The sequence below is a fragment of the Rattus rattus genome, chromosome X (assembly GCF_011064425.1).
Source record: "Rattus rattus isolate New Zealand chromosome X, Rrattus_CSIRO_v1, whole genome shotgun sequence".
NCBI lineage: Eukaryota > Metazoa > Chordata > Mammalia > Rodentia > Muridae > Rattus > Rattus rattus.
In genome coordinates this window covers 127712778-127738395 of record NC_046172.1, presented here as the reverse complement: position 1 = coordinate 127738395, position 25618 = coordinate 127712778, and the positions used below count along the sequence as shown (strand labels likewise).

General features: G+C 37.5%; 1 protein-coding gene across 2 annotated transcripts in view; it reads right to left on the bottom strand.

Moving 5' to 3' along the window:
• The window catches only part of LOC116888269 (AF4/FMR2 family member 2-like), a 173571-nt gene that overhangs the window by 15490 nt on the left and 132463 nt on the right, over positions 1-25618 (bottom strand). For both annotated transcript variants that reach the window (XM_032889546.1, XM_032889545.1), the window contains exon 3: positions 20372-20416. In XM_032889546.1, coding sequence (XP_032745437.1) covers positions 20372-20416 — 45 coding nt within the window. The remainder of the gene's footprint in view (positions 1-20371; positions 20417-25618) is intronic.

The following is a 25618-nucleotide window of genomic DNA, read 5'->3' as shown; positions in this document are numbered from 1 at the left end:
ATTGATATTTTGCTTTTTAGTACTTGAGAATGTATTTCATGAGTACTCTGTCATTCTGAACGGGCAAGACTTCAAAGTTAAATTCAGGAAAAAAAATCACAAAATACTCAATTTTCTACCACATTAGACATATCTTGGCTCTTTGACTAGGACTCCAAGAAATTAGAACAACTTGCGGGTAGCCCTGCTTTGCCCAGTTAAGACATGAAGGCTGTGTACTCTGTAGGCACAATGAGAAATGGTGTTAGCTGTTCTTTATGCTCTGCCTATCTCAATTGTATCCCATGCTATTTGAGAAGGTTCCATCTCAAATAACTGGTATATATTGCCTTAGCCTTATAGTCTACAGATTTGATTCTTTAATTCCTAGTATGCAGGTACGAGTTGGTCCTTTTGCCTCCCCAACTCAAGAAACAATATGTAGGATCATGTACATTAGGCAAGAGGGGAGCACAACTGCAATAATGCTAACCAAATGAGAGTGTTTGCACTTCTTTACTTCCACCTTAGTAACTTTTAATAAGTAGACATTATGTATTGGTCCCTCTTATACAGATATGATCAAGCCAAGTTCCTTTCCTGAAAAGTTTTCCTTCTAGTAAAAATTTCCAGGAAACAGGAGCTGGAGGAAATCATTGTATGAAACATGGGAAAGACTTCATTTCATTGTGGGGTTGTAGGAAGAACAGTGTGTGTGTGTGTGTGTGTGTGTGTGTGTGTGTGTGTGTGTGTGTGTGTATTTTCAACAGGCCATGTAAGCTCTGTTCAGAGCTCATGAGATAAAGAGGTACCCATGCCCAGTTTTTCTTTTTACTGAGATATCAAAAAATATAATCAATGCAAATGTGGAGACATTTACAAATTCCTGCCATTAAGAGTAGTAAATATGAATACCCGAGTATTTTAAGATAAAATAAATCCCCAAAGTAAAGGTTTCTTTTCATAAGAACTTAGAATTAAATTACTCTCACATGAGATGTTTTGGGTTTATGTATCCTTTTTACTTTTAAGGGACTTTTCTCCCCAAAAGTGACATTTTACATCATGACCTTTACAAGTCAGCACAGCCTAAGGTTGCACAGATATTAGATTTTGAAAGCCTGAAAAAAATGCTATCCGCATGCTCTGTTTGTGTGAAAGTGATCTTCATTTTGACAGGCACAATTGCCTTTTTTTGAGTTAATGGGCTCCTCTCCTGAAAGAAAGAAATATGTAGTGGTGGGCAGAAGGTGCTATCTTACCATGAAACTAAATGACTAAGGCTCTGTATCCATGGTCTTTGACAGTTCTCCAGGGGCAGTTAGGCTATTAGGAAAGGGACAAAGGCTTTGGGATTATCAGGAGTGGTATCCTAAGGACTCAACCTTAGGACAACAGCCAAATCTCTGCTCAGCCCCCAATCTGTTATCAGTTGGGTACTGGTCTGTCAGAAGCTGCCAGTCCCTAGTAGAGAGAGAGGCAGAAGTAATAGCACATTGTCTGCAGCCACCTTAGAATCAGTCACAGGAAATGATGCAAAGAGCTAGGGTACACTTGTAAAGGGCCCACAAGGGCAAGAGCCAGGTACTTGCCAAGGTGAGGATTCATTAACAGACTGTGGCCAGTCCAGGTTTCCATTCTCAGTATGCTACCCCCAGAAGGCAGCCACAAAATGTGCAGGCGCTAAGGAAATAAAGGTTTCCCAGTGGATCTTCTAGAAGTTGAAAGCTTTGGGTGATCATTGCTATAAGAGGGGACATCTTCATCAGTGTCCATGAATTTGGCTGTTCAACATGAGATTTCTCATAGAGCAGGGCACATGAGAGGATGTTCTATTATCTTTCTTCTCTGACCATTCTCAGGATAGACATTGCATTTTCCAGAACAAGTGAACTTTGCCTTGTATTAAAGCTTTCATGCAACATATACCATTAGCAATTAGCTCAAGGACCTTTCTCACCTCATGGAACTCAAATTTGTGCACTGATAACCTGCAAGAAACATGATACTTTCAAGGAGAGTGGGAAACTGGTATTGACATAGTATATCTTGGCATTAGAAAACCAATTGTTACATAATTGTCTTGCAGAATAGGATAGAAATGTGAAAACTGCATTAGTATGCACCACTGTAGAAGGAAATAAAGCAGATTTTTAAATAAGCAAATTCAACCTAGAAGGAAAGTCTCCACGGGTTTTTCATAAGGTTCTTCTCTGTGTGGTATACCATTTCTTCCCAGGGTGCCATGTCATCCTCAAGCAGAATTATTGAGGTGAACTACAGAGGGCCCTGGCCATTGGTCATTACAAAGAGATAAACAGACTACTACAACCCACAGCTAGGCCTAGGGCAATGGTATGGAACTGTCAACATTTTCTCAAAGGACCATGGAGATTCACTGCACTCTCCTCTGAGATCTTATTCCCCACATCTTCTTACTGCAGCTGCATATGGTCTTGTGTGTGTGTGTGTGTGTGTGTGTGTGTGTGTGTGTGTGTGTGTGTGTGTGTGTGTGTAATGGGGAAAATGCTAGGATATACATCTTCAGTGGTACAGATGAGCATGAGTTGGCTGTACTAGAGATTGATTGTTTGATGATGTAGCTACCTTTAAGTTCCAGTGCTTTTGCACATAATCCCTATAACTTCAATGGTTTCTAATTAAATAAATAGTTGTATCTTTGTCTCCCAAGAGAAAATCACATTACATCTGGTTGACCAGCTTCCTAATAACAACAAATAATAGCACAATGTTTTAAAGAAAGTTCTTTTAAAAGTCTTATATCGTTAAATTAATAATTTAAAAGAGCATGTAAAAAGTCAAAATATTAGGACAAGAGTAATCAGATCAGGAGTGATCTTGAAACACTGGTGTGAAGCACACTGAACGATTTTATTTACAGCAAATGAAATGAGTGCAAAAGACTATATAATTTCACCATAATTCATGGCATAGTCCCATAAAGATTTCAGTTGTTACCTTATTTTAATTGTAACTATTTTGGAAGTTGAGAGAATGCATACTATTCTTAGGGGTGACATTTATTACAACTCTACAATGTAGAAGGTAATAATTTGCTGGATACCATATGAAAACATAACTGTTTGAAACTGGAGCATTATCCCACATTTTCCATTTCTGCAGAAGCATAGGAGTACTACATACAAGAGAGAGTTAGATGCTGTCAGAGGAATACACTGACAGAAAGAAGTTCAGGATCTGCATTGTGGACCAGGAGGATCATTACCCCTATGGATGAGAACAGGAGATAGAAACTGGTTTTACACTTTTAGGGCAGGGATCCCATAAGTAGGCAGCTCTAATTCGTACCTTGGCCCAGCACCAGGAATGTCTTGGTTCTTTCTTGGTCAGAGGCCAAGAATATCAGAAAGTAACATTCATTCCTAATCTGGTTTCTTTATATCTTTCTTCTCCTTTTACACAACCTAAATGACTAGCCTTACCTAGAAACTGTACAAGAGGATTCAATTGAAATTAAGACTCACCAGGATTCCTAATTCTGAGACTGACTGGACTGACCAGCTCATATCCTCATACCTCATAACAGTTATGACTAAAATCCCAGAAAAAGAACCTAACTGGCAGCTTGGTAGTTTTGCTCCACTGGCCTCTACCTTCTTTTTCCTGAGCTCGTACCTGTAATTTTATAATAAAACTATTTTTAGAACTCATCTTCATTTTGTCCTTTCTTTTCTTTCTTAAGTTTAAGAGGGAGAGATCCCAGGAGCTACTGGCATGGAGTAGTTCTGGTGGCCCTTGATTTTTGTCAGACACTTTAGGTCTCCAAGCTATGCACATATCTGAGGTAGGAAAGTTGCTGTCACACTCAAGGACTCCCTGTCCCTCTGTTTTACTGTCAGAAAAAGTCATCAGTAGAACAATTTTGGTCCAAACCAAGAGAGAAAATCCAATCATGTGAGTCCTCCAACCATTGAATTGTCTATCTTAGAAAGCAGTGAATGAACACTATGTCATTTAAGATAGAATGTTCACTAGCTTGAATAATGGAAAGGGAATTTCTAGAAAAGAGAGAAGGAAGGGAGGGAGGGAGGGAGGGAGGGAGGGAGGAAGAAAGAAAGATAGAAAGGAAGAAAGAAAGAAAGAAAGAAAGAAAAAGAAAGAAAGAAAGAAAGAAAGAAAAGTTGCAATGTAGCAGCTGTCCATTCTCTATCTCCGTATAGTTAGCAATGTGTAAAAGGACTGTGTAATAAGTAACTGAGTGTATCTATCTGCTCCTCCTCCCCCTCTGTGTGTGTGTGTGTGTGTGTGTGTGTGTGTGTGTGTGTGTGTGTGTGTGTGTTATACACATTAGATGACCAAATTGGGCTATACAAATTCATCATTCTTCCAGAACCAGGGTTGGGAAGGCTGTAAGAGGAGAGCCTGTCCCTTAGTGAGACTGCCTCTTAATTTGTCTGGCTGCTCAAATTTTGGAAAATCCAACAACAATGGAAACACAGACGCCCCTGGGTTTGATTATTTAACTATTTCTGCCAAGCTCTCTACTGGTCAGAACATTGTACTACTTGTTTGAATGAACATTCCTCAGCAGTGATTTTAAGATAGCCTCCAGAGATTGGAGCCCTGATTTCTGTGCATCCTGGCAAGAGGAAGTAGAAAATCAAGGGTTACATAAAACACAGCTTCCCAACCATGACATAACAACAGACCATACCAAATGCAATGCACCATACAAAAGAAGACTAATTATTTTAAAAGTCAAAACAAATTTATGCTCTCACTAACTTGTTACTAAAATTCTGGCAATACTTCTTCAAATAAATCATTTTTGGCTTTATTCAAACTCTTTAGGGTTAGGAAGTGTTTCAGGAAATATGGGGAAGAAATCCCATTGGCTGTAGAACTGTGCACAGAAAATGTGTAGCTCATATAAGCTACTATTATCCGAACAGCCCTCAATCCATGATCCTACAGGAAAAGAGACTAATTCTAATTCCCATGTGAGAAGCATGATCATCAGTGCCCCAGCAACACATTGTGTGCTTAATCAGACCATGCTTTTAGCTGATAAAATCAGTCTTACACTGAATGTAATAAGAACTTTTGTGACAAGGAGTAAAAGCAGTCTGTGAAACTTCCTTTTTTTGTTTTTGTTTTTCAAGACAAAATTTATCTGTGTAGCCCTGACTATCCTGGAACTTCTCTGGAGACCAGGCTGGCCTCAAACTCACAGATCTGCCTACCTCTGCCTCCTGAGTGTCTGTGTAACTACTTTTGGACCACTGGTTCTTACACATTCTATCCTCATACACTTTAGAGAATCCTGTCTATAGACAATGATAATAGAGTAGAAAATGACATACTGACGTAACGGGTGGCATTAATCATCCTTACTCACTAATGCAAGCAGTAGTACAATACTTTGTGATAAGATGTTTGATATTCCTGACAGATGCTGGCATTGTAAACTTCAACCCTTATCAGAACCCCTGTATAAGTTATATTGAAGTAGCCACGATAGAAGACTACACACATCACTAGGAAATGCTGTTAGACTATACAATGCTGAATTGTTTGGTGTCTGGGCTAAAGGTAAAATTGCACAAGTTCAAGGGTTGGAAATATAAGAACTGGCCATTGTGAAACTAGTTTTATAAGCAATAGGATCAAATAAGAATCTAGTTAGATAGTTTCTACTCAGTAGTCAGTTCAAATATCTGAGGATTGATAACTAGAACTTGTCTTCTTCATTCTTAATCAAATAGTGACATCAAAGTACTGCTACCACTGTTAGTCTTTACACCAATACTATCATGGGTGTAGCTCTTCTCCCTTTATTATTTTGTTGAAAATTATGCTGAATGATTAGCACTTAAAATACAATGACTGAAGCCACTTCCCAAATCTTTTGTAATTATCCTGTCATCTTTCCCTTTCTTTGCAGTCATTTTCTATGTGGGATGCTGTGCTATATGCTCATAGAATGAGTGGCTTCTTTATGGTTGCCCTCCAGTTGCTACCTTATGTGCAGTTCAGGTAAACCAACAGAAGAAACAACACACCTTCAATCACTTTTCTACAAGCAGTTTACTGAATAATGTACATTTAGTCTCATTCATTCAAAATATCACGTGTTGACTGGAAGGCATTGAAGAGCTAGCAGAATGGAATAGGCCTAGGACCAGAGTGCAACTGTGCTAGCAGTAGGTAGAATACTAGTAATCAGAATGTATGTTAAAATAATGAAAATTTATGTTATCATTCAAACTAGAAAAAACTGACAGGTGCAAAATGGAGTTTATTATGTTGGCCACCTCATTGTTGCACAGTACAGAGGCAGCAACAGAGCTGTCCTTTTGGAATCCACCTTGGACTGTAAGTAGAAGGTATTATTAGTGAATGGCGACTGCAGGCCAAAGGGAGAAGAGAGATTCATTTCCTGCAATCCACAGTCCAAGGCTTTGCCACGTATTAGTGTTCCATTACTAAGGGCTGCTGCAGCTTTTCAAATGTGGTAGCTTTCTTGTAGTTTACACTTACCACATTAAGAAAAAAATTGGTAATGAGGAGTTCATGACCACTGCTTCGAAGGAACAAAGGCTCACTTGCTGAGGATGGGAGGAGAAGTAGTATGTATTTTCATGCAGTGAAGCCTCAAGTGAATAATTTGGCTGTAGCTTTGCTCTCTCATTATTGCTGGGCTCAGTAAAAAGAAAGCACTGGCTACAAGTACAGAACAAACTCTATCCAGCACCGTTTACACGGAAGTGTCTTTTCACTGAAACAATTGCTTCAATTTTAGAATCACAGCAGCAAGGTGCCAAACGAAACTGGTTTGCTTCATTCACATGAAAATAAACTGCCAATAGTATCAGAAGATGTCAGTCTGCTGAACACCCAGCCCTCCACTAACCTACAGACACCCCAGTAAAAGTAACCAACAACACCAGATTCTTTACCATAGTCTGAAATAACATCAAACCCCTGTGAAGCCCCAAGTGAAACTCATTCACAAAAACCCCTCTGATTACTTCAAGTCCCTAAGAAGCTGAGTAGTCCTGAATGCCTGGGCAGGCCCTCCTCTTTTTCAGATCCCTGTTACCCTAAAATCTTTAAGCATCACAAGGATTAGCTAGCATTTGTATCGTATATTAAAAGTGGTAAGGAAGAGGAAGCAGGAAAAGTGAGAGAAAGAAAAGTTTCTGATCACTCCCCTGGGATTAGGAGCATGGACAACTTGGTCCCATAGGCATATTATAGAGCTTCAATCTTATTTCAAAACCTGGAAAGAAAATCCCTTCCTCCCATGGTGAAAGCAGATGCTTGTGATACTGTCTAAGTATGGAGTAGATACATGCTATTATACTCCTGGAAATGGTAGTTGTAGAGATGCAATATATCAAATGTTTGCTAAAAATGTGTCCCGTTTGTTCATCCTACATTTTTTCTTTTTGAATTCTTTCTTTCTTTCTTTCTCTCTCTTTCTTCCTTTCTTTCTTTTTTTCTTTCTTTCTTTCCTTCCTTCCTTCCTTTCTTTCTTCCTTTTTTATTTTGCCATTGTTGTAGGGTTTTTGCTTGTTTGTTTAAACTTTTAATATAAAATGTGACAACCACATGTAGGCCTTACTATGAACATATTTTTATTAATAATCTCCCATTGACATCTTTGAGAGTACTCACATCTGGCAAGGCATTTTATCTCACTGAGGAAAGAGTGCATCCACCTGATTCCTTTCATTGCCGCCAGAGCTTTTTAATAACCCTATGAGAATTCACTATCTGTGAATATCTCCAAATCCTCTGTAAATCTCTGTTTTCAGTCTATGCCAACTCTGGAGTAACCAGATCAATACTTTTACTTCCAACCATAAATTTAGTAAAGTACCAAATAGTAGATTCAAAAGGAACAATGTCAAACCCCTCACTGGGAAGGTTCTAGCAGGCAAATACAAGATTGTGCTGGAAGTACATAAATAGTTCACAGAGGGCTGTCCTCATACACAGAAACGTTTCTCAGGTCCAAGATCCAGGCTGTTGTGTGTAACTTTGTAACCCCTGTTGAAAAGCCAGTTGTCAGCCAGTGGTTTGGTACTGGCCTACAGCTTTCCTGCCAGTGATAGCATGCAGCAACCCGTCCATCACAACCCCTTGCAACCCGTCCATCACAACCCCTTGCCAGTGCTCCTTGCTTTTCCCATCTCTTCTTCTACTTTCCTTCTACTTCTACAAAGTCATTATAAAACCATCTTAAGACAAATATCTGATAGGGGGATAATATCCAAAATATACAAAGAACTCAAGAAGTTAGACTCCAGAAAGCCAAATCACCCTATTAAAAAATGGGGTACAGAGCTAAACAAAACATTCTCAGCTGAGGATTATCGAATGGGCAAAAAGCACCTAAAGAAATGTTCGACATCCTTAGTCATCAGGAAAATGCAAATCAAAACAACCCTGAGATTGCACCTCACACCAGTCAGAATGACTAAGATCAAAAACTCAGGTGACAGCAGATGCTGGCGAGGATGTGGAGAAAGAGGAACACTCCTCCATTGTTGGTGGGGTTGCAGACTGATACAACCATTCTGGAAATCAGTCTGGAGGTTCCTCAGAAAATTGGACAGTCTACTACCTGAGGACCTAGCTATACCTCTCTTGGGCATATACCCAAAAGATGCTTCAACATATAACAAAGACACATGCTCCACTATGTTCATAGCAGCCTTATTTATAATAGCCAGAAGCTGGAAATAACCCAGACACCCTTCAATAGAGGAATGGGTTCAAAAAATGTGGTACATCTACACAATGGAATATTACTCAGCTGTGGAATGAACTAGAAAATATCCTGAGTGAGGCAACTCAATCAAACAAAAACACACTTGGTATGCACTCATTGATAAGTGGATATTAGCCAAAAAGCTCAAATTGCCCAAGATGTAATTTACAGACCACAGGAAGCTCAAGAAGGATGACCAAAATGCAGATGCTCCCACTCCTTCTTAAAAGGGGGAAAATATTCATAGGAGGGGATATGGAAACAAAGTTTAGAACAGTAACTCAAGGAATGGCCATTCAGAGCCTGACACACATGTGGCCCATATATATACAGCCACCCAATCTAGACAAGGTTGATGAAGCTAAAAAATGCATGTGGAAAGGGACTGGATACAGATCTCTCCTGAGAGACACATCCAGAGCATGTCCAATACAGAGGTCAATGCTAGCAAGAAACCACTGAACTGAGAAGAGAACCCCCTTGGGGGGAATTAAAGGAAGTATTGAAAGAGGTGAAGGAGCTTGCAACCCAGAAAAACAACAATGCCAACCAACCAGAGCTTTCAGGAACTAAACCACTAGGGAAAGACTATATGTGGACTGACCCAGGGCTCCAACTGCATATGTAGAAGAGAATAGCCTGTTGGGGCACCAGTGGAAGGGGAAGCCCTTGGTCCTGCTAAGGTTGGATCCCTCAGTGCAGGGGAATATGGGGGGCAGTAAGAGGAATGTATAGGGGGAATACCCGTATGGGGGAGGGGGAGGGGAGGGAATGGGGGCTTATGGACAGGAAACCGGGAAGGGGAATAACATTTGAAATGTAATTAAAGATATATATAATAAAAAATTTTAAAAAAGACAAACAAACAGAACTTGGTAAGGAATTTGCAAGCAACCCACAAAGAATATTATGTAGCTGGCAAAAACTTGGCTAGGCTCTGTGCTAATTCAACAAGTGAGAGAAACAGAAAAACTGCAACGTGCCTTAGAACATTGGTGTGGTTTAAACTTAAAATTACAAAACAAAAGCACCAGCATTCTATAAAGCTATGTGTGACTACTACAGAGGCAACTAAGTTCCTAAAGCACTTGCTATGAATCATTCAGGTCTGACTTTGGATTCTCAACACCTACATATAAAAGTAATGCATGATAATGCCTACCCCTTAAGCTTGTACTTCTGGTGCTAGGGAAGCAGAGGCAGGAGAATACCCGGGGCTTTCTGGCCAGACAGTCTAGCTACATCAGTGTTATCTAGCTTTACCGAGAAACACATGCCAATGAAACAAGGCTGAGAATGACTGAAAAAGATATTCCATGTCTAACTCTGGTGTCCACATGTGTATGCATAGACATGCAGGCATGTATACTAGCATATACATGTGTATATGCACATGATGCTTATATACATATGTGCCATACATACATGATAAAGACATTCAAGAGGCTTATATGATTAATAATTTAAAAAGTTATAGGTGTGATTTAAACTCCTCAGCTAAATCAAACTGTGAATCCATAAAGGATTGAACTATAAAATTCAGTCTTTGTTTTCAAATTTTGGTATTGCAATACAACAAGAGCGTAAATGTGTACAGGGGCTAATATTTACCAATCAATTCACTTATGTTACTGTTTTAAATCCATTCATGAATGTGGTAGAGTACTTATTTATTTTTCCCCTTCGATTCATCAGATTATTAACTGTAGAGGACAAAAACATGCATCTCAAGAATGTCCGCAAAGCAATATTCAGCCTTAAATGGGCATCTACAGCATACTCTTATTCCCAAGGCTCAGTGGCCAACCCAGAAGAAGGAAAGGAATGTTATAAAAGAGAGAAGTCAGGAAGGACTGTTGTGAAACAGTGTCTTCAGGACATGACAAGAAAGTTGTATTCATGACATAAAGATATATATATATATATATATATATATATATATATGAAAAAATCATCTCTAAATGTGTTGCAATGGCAAATGCCAACCAACATTCCGACTAGGTTTCTTGCAAATGTAAATTGTAACTCTATAATTAATGGGAAAAGGAACAGGAGACGAACTAATTAAACCCTTTTAGATAAAGATGATGATTCAGACTATTCTATTTTATGAATTACTCCAAAGCTATACACATGAAAGAATTATTGTATTGACAAAGAGTCTGGCGACATGCTAAGAGGAAAGACTAGAGAGTCCAGGCACAAGTTGAATAAAAATGCTCAGTTAAGTGTGTACAAAATGAAAAAGCGATTCAATGCAAGAAGACACTTGAACTCCAAATATTTTAATTTCATTATCTCTAACAGGTAGATGGTTTTAGACTTTTTTCCAAGCATTAGTTTGGTGGTTCTTTGTGTTTGCATGTGTGAAATATCTATAATAGTACTAGGTACCAAACATCAGACTAAAAACCTAGCTAAAGTAAATATATGGTATTTTTGTGTTTGTAGTTTGAATTTCAACCAGCACCGATATACAATTCCGTAACAAGAGATAGTTAAGTTACTGACTGGGGAAATTTAGTCAACTTTTTTGAGACATCCAGGATGTCACATATCTGTTAATTAGTGGCTTCTGGTTAATGAGATATATAGTGTTGAAAATTACACAACATCTAAGTAGGAACTTGTCAAAATATATCTTTAGCTGCACTCAGAGCCTTGACAATAACTCATAATCTTCTTTGATTTCCTCTTTCTTTTTCTGTCTCTTTTTTCTTCAGCACTCCAGATTGAACCCATGGCTTTACAGATGCTAGACATTTTCCTGTACTTTTAAAGATATGTTTTTCTTCCTTTTAAACGTCTAGTCTCATTGAAACCTCTGATTTTCCCCTGAGTACCTCTTATCTTTGCTGGCTTATTCTGAAACATGGCCTGGAATTTAAAAAGACTCCAGCTCTCTCACACTTACTTCTAATGTTTTTCTTTGTTAATACATGTAGAAGCAATATCATATGTTGTGAGGTGAGGAGCCAAGATTCACTTAGAAAAAAGAATGTTTGTGCTGTTTTCTTCCTTCCCAGGAACAGTAAGGCTTTTCACTTGTTGAAATATTCTTTTTATGTCTCTCACAGTATCTTATCTTGTTCATATATCCATGATACATTTACTGTTAAACTAAACTGTAAAATGTAACATATATTAGGTATAAATGGACTATTTTGAACATTAAATCTTAAACTTCTTTGTTTCATATTTAAAATAGGTAAACAATTTATAAGTATCCATCCCATATATTTATTTTAGAGAAAGAAAGCTTCCCTGATTGTTGCGTTATTTATAAGTGAAATATTCTCATTTGTGCTGACAATGCTCCCTCCAGATTCAAAGACTATGTAATGAAAACCCCAACAGTAAACATGGGAATTTCTCTTTTGAGTTGCTGATCAGGGATTTCCAAGAGATTTCCAAAATATCTCAGGTTACTGCTACTGCCACCCAAAAAGTGGAAGGTAAGATCCGATTGCTGAAGATTAAATGTACTTCTGACACAGCACAGAGAGGACCCTAAGCTGGAAGTGACCTGGTTAGCCTCCTCCCTGGAGAGTAGCTTTCATAATAGAAGGAAGGAAGCAATCAATAGTCATACCCAGCTATGACACCTATGAACCACAAAACTGATCAGCATGACATGGTGACTCTATGGGTACAGTAGTGGCATGTATACCTTGGTAGTAACCAGCATCTCTCTAATTTGACTTAGGACATACTAAACAAGAGGGAAATCATGTTGGGCACTGGAAACCTAGCCAACTACTCAGGGCTTGTAAAACCCTGAGAATTTTGGAGAACCTACAATTGTCACTTTCCTAAACTAGCATAATCCTTAACTATATTCTTAATATGTGCCCTTATTCTGACAGATAAATGTAGTTCTCACTTCTCATCAAGGAAACTTCTCTTTGAAACATATGGAGACCACTACAGAAAACTACAACCAATCAAAATGCACACATCTCCCATATCTGAGGCTCAGGGACTAGTGCAGGAAAGAGGACAGAATGATTATAAGAGCCAGAGCACCAGGTAGTTTTCTGTGAGATAGTGTCTCATAATAATGTAGAGGCCACACACATAAAATCTCACCCATATGACTGCCTAACATCAGCTGAACAAGGACAATAATAGTGGACTTGCCAGAGTAGACAAGGGAAGGATCCTGAGATTTCAATACTACAAAAGAACTACAGACAACTGAGAAATGTGGGGAGTGGGAGAAATAGTCTTACTGAGGAAAAAGCACACTTAGTTACCCAATACTAAGTGGTCAGCCCTGAAAACACACATACATGTAACCGTTTCCTTTTTTAACTGCATTATGCCCCCTAAACTCTTTCAAATTCATGACCTGTTCTTTTTTAATTATTGTTCACACACACACACACACACACACACACACACACACACACACACACACACACTGTTATGGCTAATGGCTAATCTTTACTGTCAACTTGATTGACTACATCTAAAATTAGGTAAAACCCAAGTAGCTGGGCATGCTTGTGAGGAATTTTCTTAATTGCATCATTTCAAGTGAAATCCTAAATCTGGGCCACACCTTTTGACAACAGTCCACATTAAAGTACATGTAATAAGGAAGTTTTTGCTTGATGGTAGCTTATCCTCAGTTTAACTGGCAAGTTCATTTATCCTGTTGCTGAGACATTCCTTGGCTGATAATATAACCTATCTCTTTATGATTCCAATATAAAAGACCATCAGGGAGCTGCAGAGATGGCTCAGTGGTTAAGAGCACTGACTGCTCTTCCAGAGGTCCTGAGTTCAAATCCCAGCAACCACATGGTGGCTCACAACCATCTGTAATGGGATCCAATGCCCTCTTCTGGTGTGTCTGAATATAGCTACAGTGTGCTCACATACATGAAATAAATAAAATCTTTAAAAAAAAAAAAAAGACCATCAGCTCTTTAGGAATTCTCCAGGACTCACCACCATAACAGGACTGCTGAGATATCCAGTCTCACAGAGTAAACAACTGTGGTATTCTTGGCCATTCTGCCACGAGCCATTGTTGTACTGCTCAGACCATAGCCATGTACTTTATTCTGTCATTTCTGGTCCTGCACAGAATCCTGACTAGCACACACACAAAAAATACATACATGTGTATGTATGTATGTATGTATGTATGTATGTATGTATATATGCACACACACACACACACACACACACACAACCATATAACCTCCTGAGTCCATTTATTGTCACTTGTATGTATGTGATCTTATGGCTGACCCCAGCACCAGGCATGAGAAAACTTTGCTTCAAATCTTTGTTGAGAAGAAGGATCCAAAATATTTCCATAATAGTATAAACTATGGCTATCCCTCTTTGCTGCCTCCTAGAACTTAAAGACTCTACTGGAGAAGCAATTGCACATTCCAGACTGAGTAACATGGAGAAATCCACTTGGAAGCCTCCAGAATGCTTTTTATAAATGAGAGAAGGACTGATCTTTACTTTATTCTTCCAATTTTTCAAAACCAGAAGATGCCTACCATGTTGATTATGAAAAGGTTGCTACTTTGATGCATTTTTCAGACACTGGTCATATATGTGCAAAGTAGCAAACAGAATGGCAAAATTTCCTGTATTACCATTTTTCTCTCCCAACTCAATTCTACTGGCAAAGTCAGGACCAAAATGCTGGTTCCCAAACAAAAGTCATAAGCTATTTCTTCTTTCAGATAAGCCTAGAACCCGCTTTGCCAAGCCAATGCATTGTTTCATTGCCCTTTTCTGTTTACCTAAGATACAAAAAGCAGGTGTAAATTTTATACATGGCTTAAATTCTCACAGGCTCATTGAGTTCAATAGAAAACAGTCAATCACCACATTCACAAAAAGAAACAGGTCGACAGAAAACAGACTTATTTTTATAGCTTAACTAAAATATATAGGGGCTCATATATCTCCCCAGCTATTTTAAAGGGACTACTCTTGCTCCCTCCCTGGATAGCTAAATGCTCTGTTGCTAAGTTACTGGTATTTGACATCATCTCTTTCCTGACATCTCCCCATGTGTGACAGGTTCTCATGATTCACTGAGCCAGTCACCTCGTTACTCACATTACTCACTTTCCCAATGACGTCTGTAAAATAATTTAAAATTTGCCTCATATGCTAGCTGTAAACCCTCAGATTCCACATGAAAATATTTCAGCTGCTTGCCAGGTTCTCGGTGCATTTGTAAGCACATCAGAGAGCTTACATTCATTGTTCACATAATAGATTTTATAATTAAATTTAGCATCTTTCTTCTAAGTTAGTTTGTGCTAGAGAAAAGAGAAAATGATTACTGGGAAGCAAATAATGGACAATATATGTTATGGGCTAATTTGGTTCTATGAATAGCTCACTCACATGTGCATGCTTTTTATTAGGTCCATTAGGGGTTTGAATTAGCTTCAGAAAAGGTAGCTCCATATAATTTACCCAATCAAGGTCATTTTCACCTGCTGATAAGTTTACATATTTCACAGTGTCATTAAGTAAGAGCTAGTTGTCAGATTAGGTGAGGGTAAAATCATTAGTTCATTTATTTGACTCTATCAATGTTAACATTAATTATAGTCTTAATTATGTAAAGCAATTGTCTTCATTGGATGTGCTATTTATATAGTATTTCAGAAAACTATAATTTGAAAAGCCCATACCAGAATGGGATAGATGCTTTTAGAGACATTCCAGAAAGATTAATATTTAAGGGAATTATTACAAAAACATCTCCTACATGAGTTCAATTTGAAAACTATTTACAGACTCATTTGACAGGATATAAAATCAATTGCTTAATTATTGGTTAAATTTGTAAAAGAAATTTTTCTGAAAGGTACTGATTATTCTTTATAATTATGATAATACAATCAAATTTTCTTTCAGACATAATTGTCTGACCAATTTTGTTCCCTGATCCATTTTATCTCACACATAATATGGACTTTTTCATTAACCCCACTAAAGATTAAAAGTAACAAATACTGTATATGGCTATCCTATAATTATTTGGCAAGTTTGTTCCATGATAAAACTATAAACAAAAATATAAAGCTAATGAGTAGAATTGCCATAATTTAATATGCTGTAGAGACACAGATGAGCTGTAATCAAAAAGTGGTGCCTGTGTAGGTGTTTACCAACCTGATCCATATGGCAAAGGAAATTGTAAGAAAGCACAGTTTTTCAAATACAGTTCCTAAATCCTAGATAGTGAATTCAGCATTTCTCAAAAACAGTGAATTACCCTTACAGATGTTTGCCTATGAAATTATCATCTACAGAAGGTACTTTGCTAGGAAACACAATCTGTTCAGCATCAAATCTAAGAGAAGCATGCTATCTGCATTTTTGACTCTAGAAAGGATTTAATTGATAGTTTGTTGACATTTTATGTAAATTCTTGCAAGATACAAATAAATCATATTGTTGCAGAACAAATAATCACTGAATATCCATCCTTAGCTGGTAGCATTTAGAGCATGCTATTCTCTTTGCCTTAATGCTCCCTGAAATGATGAGTCTATGATGCATAAAACCCCATAGAGCTCAGAAAAGAAGCTGCTGGTGTTGCCCATATTAATTACTTACAAGCAGTCTAGGAATCCCTGTATGATAAATGAATTGTAACTGCATAATACCATCACTGGGTAGAACTATTGTTATCTGTTTGCACTAGAGAGTAGCCTGACTCTAAAGAGCAAATGGCACACTGATAGAAATAAGTACATAAGCTAGGATGTAGTATACAAATGGGGCTGCCTTCAAATTTCTAATGTATGAAATTTATAATAAGCAATAATACTCTTGTGAAGTGTCAAATGCACCTGCATCTATATAGCTTGCTTTGTGGGTCAAAGTAGTTTTATGGAAAATTTTTGTAGGTGGATGCATTCTAGTATATTTGAAAAATTGAATATAAATAATATAATTTGTACATACTCTGTGCAAAATATATACATAATTAATGTTTTACATAATTTGCACAAAATTATGCCTTTAAAGGTTTCTCTAAGGATTCAAAGAATTGTACTTAAGTGCTATTCAGTTATTATTAACATTTCTTCTTTTGTCATGAGCAGTATATTTGCTATTGCTGTCTTTATTATCAACTGAAATGAAACTTGAAAATATTCAATAATGGCAAGGAGGAATTACTGTCATTAAGACTTGCTCAAACTCAGTTAAAGTTGTTAGTATTTTCTTTTTCAAATGCAAGAAATGCTATCCAGGGTATGAAGCATTTTTATATAATTTTTAAGAGATTCTCAATGAAAGCTGGTGGTGGCAGGGCAGTTGATAGCTAAATATAGTGCAGAGATCACTAGATTTCAACAACAAAGAAAGCCATGCTTTACTCCAGTTCAGCCTCATGCAAGCGCCCTATCCTTGCTAGCAGGTCATTTAGCCTTGGGGACATTGATTTACTGGAATTATAAATAACTACCTCATATTCTCAATCAAAATAATGTTGTTGAAGTGCTTTGAACTGTAGTCACCTCCAACAGGAAAGTAAAGTTACCTATAAGGTCCCAGTTAGCCTTTTGTGACTGCTTGTAAGGGCATGGAGAAAAGAAGGAAAATGCTAGAAGATTAAACAGGGGGTTGGTATCTTATAAAGCCAAGGAATATGAGAGAGAGAGAGAGAGAGAGAGAGAGAGAGAGAGAGAGAGAGAGAGAGAGAGAGAGAGAGAGAATGAGAGAGAGAGAATGAGAGAGAGAGAGAGAGTGTGTTGAGACGCTGGTTTGAAGGGAAGCCGAGACCATTTTCAAAGAAATGGTGAAAGGGGCTTTCAATATATGTGAGTTGGTATGAACTTAAACAGTATTTTGAGAAATTGGGTCAAAACAGAATGCATGAAGCAAAAGTATTTCTAATGCTTATGAGACTAAAGGGTTGGCAGTAAGGAAGACTGACGGTGTCACACCTGACTAATAGAAAAATCTGTCCTTGTGTTTCCAGGGAAAAGGAAATCATAGAGGAAAGAAAGTTAGAAGAACGAGTAAACTAAAATGTACATAATCAAATAGCCTATACAGTGACTACTGTCACAAAACAATATGACATAAATGTGAGAAAGGAATCTATAGAGGGAATGGTTGACAGGGATGGGAGGGGGTACAAGATTGTGGGGGATAAGAGTAATCAGAATGAATTACATACAATATATATCAAATTGTCAAAGAAAAAATTTAATTAATAAAATTCCTTCACTAGGGGGTAGGCAGTGAGGTAGAAAGGGGGTAATCTTCCTTTGTGGTTTAGATAAACAGACTAATGCAGCTCCTGAGGAAAGAAATGCCAAGAGCAACTGGGAGCCAATTCTTTCTCCTCAGGGGGTTAGAGCCACATCTTCCAGCTACACAGTTATTTTACCTAGGAGAGATGAATCTGCTTTTAAATCAATTTAGTTTGAAAAGCACAGAAGGATTCAGGAGAAAAACTGAGAAAAGGAAAAGTTACTTTGCCTGCGTTGAATCAATTTAGTTTGAAAAGCACAGAGGGGTACAGTGGAATAGCTGAGAAAAAGAAAAAAATTATTTTCCCTGAAGAAGGACACAGATGGGGAGTACGGTGACAAACAGACTTCCTGTAGAACAAGTTACAGACAACAAGGTTCTGCAATCAGCAGCATGGACATGTCAATAAAACAAAGACCCACAGCATGCTCTATCATGACATGAATTGTGGTCTACAACAATTTAAATATGAGTCATATGACTTGAGGAATAAACTTTGGAAAGTTAAATCTTGTTCCATGTATAGGGAATAAAACATTCCAGTCTTCCATAAAAGAAAATCTATCCGTTTATAACACTACTGAAGAAAATGAACCAAACAGAATTCTAAACAGTTGATGCCCCTTTCAAGACTAAACCAATCCACCAATCAAAACAGAAAACAAAAACACCAACTTTCTGGGTTCTTTTTTCCAAGAACACAAGATTTTTATTTTTTTGTCAAGCAACCCATTTTATGAACTGCATTAAGGCAACTGCCTTTTTTTTTTTTTTATTTTATTTATTTGAAGGCTGCTGTTCCTATGCTTAGACTCGGCTTGACAGGTGTTCTAGTTAATTTCATCACTGTGTGACACCCCTTCAAGCACCAGGCTGGGCTGCCCTGAAGGAGAGAATTCAATAGTGACAAGTTAGATGGTGACTCTTAGATGGATCTCACATTCTGGGTATAAAAGAAAAGTCCTGACGGACTTCTGAGTGCCCATCAGGGAACCCAAGGTGAGTAGACTGAGTTTTTGCAATGCCCACTGGGTAATCCATTTCTTTTCTCTTGCCTTTCTTTAAGGATGCTGGATGATAACAAGGAAGGTTTGTATGGAATTTCCTGTATCTCCCCAATGGTACAAATAGCCAAGCTCACAGGGTGTATCATGCTTGTAGATTTCACTATGATGGTTATGGCTCCTGCCAAGGCCCAGAACCCAAAGGACAGATACTGAACTAAATTGCTGGGCTCTTTTCTTACAAAAGTGGACACCATATCTTCATTATATAGAGTATCATCTCCAATCAAACAGGTAAGGCTAATCTTTTTAATGCTCAAAAGCAAGGTCTTTTGACTGAAGCAGATTCAGAGACAGCCATTGGAAGCAAAAATGTTTAGCAGGCCAAGGTGACTTTAGGCAGCTAAATGTTCTTCACTATTCTTTGGCAGCAGGTAGGCAGGGATGGCTTCAAATACTAGGTTGCTGAGAATCCCTTATCTAGGAGCCAGTGCTTTAAGAGAGTTACACTGATCAGTTGAGAGAGGAAAAGGAATTGCTGAGTTTCACTGACACACAGTTTGTCTTTTTTTCCCCAAGAAGAAAACTTGCATGGTTTCTGTATGCCAATTCTGGTCAACATTTATCATAATAATGAGCATTTATATAATTCTTGGCAGTTTATAAGAGAATTATGGTATTATAATCTTTGACAGACAAGAAAGGGGGATTCAGGAAGATGAAGTCATCTGTCCAAAGTCACAAAGTCACAAAAGTGACAAATGGGAAAGCTAGGACAGGAACTCCCTCCCGCTATTCATCTTCTTTAAATACTATATTACCATATGATTCCAACTGGCAAAGATAATAGGTAGATACATTTTTCTTCCTTCCTTGTGGTGTTTTATGCAGCTGCTAACATGCTGCTCTAATCCTTTGTTCTTTCCCTCTAAGCTCCTCCCCATTCTTTCTAAAAGTAGTACTGCCCATGTACACGCTAGATTGAATCACCCTGCTCCTGCTCATCTTTCCTCCACACAGTCTCTGTAACATATTGCATTGTCATGTATTCAAGTCCCAATGAGGTGCCACTGAGAGCTCCAAAACAGACAGGCGAGGTGAGGATTAAGGTAGGTGTGTGAATAGGGAATGTTTCCTAAATAATGTGAATGCAACTTTGTTAAGAATTCTAAATTATGTCCTAGACCAGTGAAGAAATTGCCAGAACTTAAATTACTTTAGAGTGCAGAGTGATGAAATGTAAAAAAAGATGAAGCAGGTGATATAAGCAGAAGACCATGGGTGTCAGGTGCAAGAGGACTTTCAACAATTTAGATAGATTGCTTTGTTGTTAAAGGACACAGAAAAAAAAGTTCAAACTCACCCGCAAGATTTCCTCAACACAGCTTGGCTCGCTGGTAAGGCTTACCTAAAATAAACAAAATATAATAAATATAACCAAATTACACTCAGAAAAGCTTACAGTATCCAGTGTCAGATAAGCATGAAGACAGAAAAAACCCCAATAATATTATTTCCCTATTTTACACGGGGCAACAATCTGAAAACGAGCTGATCTTTATTTATTCTAACAAATCAGGGAAATGAAGAATTATGTGGAAAGAAAAGGACTCCGTGCCATTTACATGCAATTCTAGGATGCTGGAATTGGTTTCCCTCCTGTTCAGGTTTATCCTAAAAGGAAGCTTGACTCTCTGATCTCCCAGCCTTTCAACCCTGGAACATGGTTTAGCATACTATTATATTTAAAGATGAAGCTATAAAAAAAACTCTGATTATTGGATTCTTTCTTTCAATTTTGGGCAGTCAAATATGCCTACTTTATTTTAAAATTATTATTATTATTATTATTATTATTTATTATTATTATTATTATTATTATTATTTTGTCATGACCGGTTTATCTCCCATCTCTCCTCCGGACATCCCTTCTCCAATCAAACCTCCTCCATTTCTAGATGCCAAAAGGCAGACCTCCCAAACATGGTGCAGTAAGACTAGGCATCTCCCCTCATGCCTACATTTCTTTTTATTACAAAATAAACTGAATTCCTGTGTGCATTGCAGATTTGCCTTGACATTCAGAGGGGACTCTCAAACATATAGTAAGTGACTATCATGAGGCATTTTTCTGTTTCTCTCTGTGTGACATTTTCTTAATCAACCAAAATCCAACCCTAACATCAACATACTGAGGACTTGCTGTATGTCAAGCAAATGACATTTTTCTCCCAGGGCTTGGCAACCAGTGAAGGTGATGAGCCATAAGATAGCAGTCACACTGTGTTGAACGATGAGGGACTTGGTACCATGTTTACTTGTGCAAGGTCTGAGCATCTAAACATTCTTGCCTCTACTCTTTCAACCTTCCCCCTCTTCAGGATTAAAAAAATCCCATTACTCCTGTTCTGGGAAGGAAAACAGCAATTCTCTCTCATTAACTGCTTTGAGGGAGGACGGGAAAGTCCTGTATTGTGAACACGGACGGCTAGCATCTGTGAACCCAAGACCTCTTTGGGGTTATTGGTTCATTATTATTACTTGATTACAGATGAGTTAAGAATACTTAACAAAGTTAAAGAAGATTTGAGGAAATCAAAAGGGGCCTGTGACACCAGTTTATTTTTCAACCTTAAAAAATGCACATGATATTATGTAAATCTTCAAGTATTATAAAATTCATTATTGAATAGCCATTGTTTTCCACCATAATTTATTGAATGTCTTCTACATAAGGGTCTCTGTTTCAGGAAGCATAAGATCCCAAGTAAACAAGACAGGCTGAGATGGTATCCAATAATGAGGTTAGCTACCTTGGATGACCACATACATTTCCAAGTTACACTTGTTATTCTATTATAATTATTAACTGTACTCCCTTTCACATTAAAAAGTTATCCACTTTGGATGACGAATTATATAGTCATTCTTCCTAATGCAGTAACATTTGAATATGGGATAATAGAGACACTACAATACAAGGCTCAAAAATTGGCTGGATCCATGTTATAAAGAACCTTAAATTATAGGTTTCATATAGGGACTCAACAATGATTGGCCTAATGCAGTTTGTTATTGTTTAGTTTATTCAAGAAATATTTTTGAAAGGTCTTCTGAATCAGGTTGGCGATAGGCAGAAATGTAATAGGAAGCAAAAGAAGACATGTTTTTTCTTCCTCATTGACTTGGTATGTTTGATAGGAAGTTGGCTATGAAGATAATCCATATACAACTATGACTCTGTGTTACAAAGCTGTATAAAGGAGACTGTTCAATGTATATCCATATATGTATGTGTACCACATATGTACCTGGTACAAATGGAGGCAAGAAGAAAATGCCAGATCCCTTGAAATTGGAGATATGGATGCTTGTTGAAAGTGACAAGTACTCTTAACTGCTGAGTCATCTCTTCAGCTACTACTTTAGTTCTGACTTTTACATGAACAACTACTGATAGTTCACAGAATGTATATTTTCTGGCCTGGTATTTTATTCTACAACTTATAATTTGTTTTAATGGTAATTCTTAGTAAAAAATAAGATACCCACTAATTTCTCAATGATACAGCAATTGTGGTTTTCAAGATGATTCTTAAATTTTCAATTAATACCTTTCCAAACACAAATGTCCAAATAGTTGCATGAAGACTTAAATTGTCATTGTTACATAGTGTCAGAGTCAATGCTATAGAGTAAATATTTGGCACCAAGACCCCCTTCCAGTGCCATTGCTTACCTTTTTATACAAACATATAAATATTCATTTTGAAACTAAAGAGAACTAAAACAACAATATTCATGAACATAAAGAGTACTCTCCTGAGCCAAAAACTTGGGGAAGAAACCTTGATAGGAGATATATTTAATAACTTTGCTTATCAAAGTTTCAGCATTTATACCAATAAAATATAATGTAATGTAAAGGAAAACAATAACTGATCCGCTTAAAATTCCCGGTGCCCCTGCATTTAGCAAGTGAAATGAGAAATGCTGAGTATGCTATAGCCCCTCTCGTGTGTGATTTCTCTTACTTCTAAGTGCAGCTGATAGCTGCCTCATGCCAGCTGCAAATAACATTCCTCCACCTGGAGTTACAGATGTTCATTTCATTATGGAAAGAAATTCTGTGAAGAAAAAGAGATGTGGACATAGAGATTGCAGAAAGTCAGATAATGACAATCAGAGTCAGAGACAGTATCATTGAGGATTGAGAAATATACAGACAAATCTTTATGTACCCACATATAGTGTGTTTTTTTTTAAAGAAAATCTTGGAATCTTGTATTTCTCATGAAATCACTACTTCTGCAAATATCTAGCTCAGTCTGATAGCTGGTTTCTCTACAGACAACTCAAATAGAGCTGCAAGTGCTTCTTAACCAGTAAATACTTCCTAAGTGTTTGGATAAGTATTGGGCATGGGAGCTTACAGTGACAAATGCTGTGAGACCTAATCTGTATCTTAGAGTTAAACGTCTAGATGGGACAGGAAAAACAATTAGAAACCCACTGGGACATACATGGTAAGATAGTCTTAGACAAGGGTAATAGAATCTCATTCATTCACACTCTGCCTATTCATCAGATCTCCCATTTACTTCTGTAGACAACAAGTCCTGATTGAACTCACACTGTGCTCAGGATGGTGTATTGGGGGCGGGGGATACTTAAAGATAAAAGACAATAGAAGACTCCATGCACATAAAGAGAAAGAGAAATTGTCTATTTACAGAAAAAATAGACAATAAGGAACTGGAGGACTCATTAAGTGCCAAGGAAAGAATAGCTATTGGTATTCTTCTGATATTTTACTGGTATTCACTGACAAACTCATGTCCAACAGATGCTCCCAGCCCTGTGGTCCTCACTGTAGTCATCAAACAATATGGGAGTAAGAAGCCAGCGATTTGACATGACTGAGAAGTGCTGAGACCACCTGAGGCCACGTAAATTTCTGGGACCCCTAATACAGCACCACTCCTAGTGTCACAGTGCCCATTGGAAGGAAATATACACACTAAAACCAAGGTGAAATTTGTATTCTCTGTCTCAAGCAAAATCTTACAGGTTTCCTAGGAATTCTGGAGGGAAGAAGTTAACAGTAGTGCTAGGATTAGAACAGCCACAGTGTTATGGGTTTGCAGCCCATTACCTCCTTTTCTATCCACTCTTGGTATTTGAATAGTCCACAAATCACAAGTCAGCCACTCAGAGCTGCAGCATGCTTTCAAGTCTCCCTTCCATCCCTTCTTCTAGGTGAAAGTAACTTTGAGATAACATCCAGAAACTTACTTCTGGCCCTAGATGACTCTCTTGTGCTGGGCGTGGATATGGTCTTCTGAGAGGGGAAGGGGCATACACAAATAGGTGGTGAAGTGAGACTGATAATGCTCTACAGAAGCCTACCCTCCTCTGAATCTAACCATGCACTCAACCTCCATGTAACCAGAGAGGCTACATACATACAGACCATCTGCCTTTTGAGATATATATATATATATATATATATATATATATATATATAAATAATTAGGGTACCTTTAAATCATCAAATATTAAATTAACTTCAGCAACAATAAATAAATTGCATAGGATGTTTTAATCATTCTGGAATTAATCAGTTTGGAGCACCCTTCTTGGTGATTAGGGTAATAATACAAAATATGAAAAATATCCTGATTGTGGCATTGGGAGATATAAGCGGTGACAAGAACTAATAAAAAACATGGAGATTAATATAAAACATGAAAAGAATAATGGTCATCACATGTTTAACCCATAGGGTTCAGTACATGCCTTTAAATTGCACATTATTTGCTAAGGTTATGAGAGAAGAAAAGGTCATTTTTTTTTGGTTTAAATCATCCAAAGGTTGTAACATAATATGTGGTAATCAAAGCCTACTATTCTGAGAATACTCTACCTTTGTAAAGATTTCTCAAAGTAAAACATAAAACTTATATAAGTTTAATTGTAAATTAAATAACTGGCTCAATTATATAATATGTACAATTGACACTGATAGCAACTTTCAAATGAATTCCATTTGTATTTTCATTAACAGATTACCACATTTATCCTCATAATTGAATTATGTGATACAGAGGTCCCTGACATAGTATTAACAATGAAGTGAAAATACATGTTATAATATTCTTAAAAATGAGCCTTTTTTTCAAATTGTTGATCTTCATCATTGGTCATTTGGAAATATGGGAACAGCAGCCTCTTGTTTCTTATTTGTATTTGCAGATCCTTGGATTTTCTCATCCAGAGAGTCCTAGGTCCCAAAATGAATTTGGAAACCACATTCACATTAAGATCGATTGCTGTCTCTGTTTCTTGCCTCATCTTAACCTGTCCCTAGTCTCATTTGTATTCGTGAATCTATGATTTAATAGGAGCGGTTAATATTGCATAAACTGCAGACAGAAGTCCTTGGGTAATAATCAAAACAACAACAACAACAACAATAACAACAACAACAAAGATTTGACAACAGTTAGATGGCACTGCCAAATCAAATCATCTTCCAATTTTATTTTAATACAGAAGAACTCCTGTGTATCCACAGTATTGATGCTTACTTTAGAGTATGGTTCTTGGA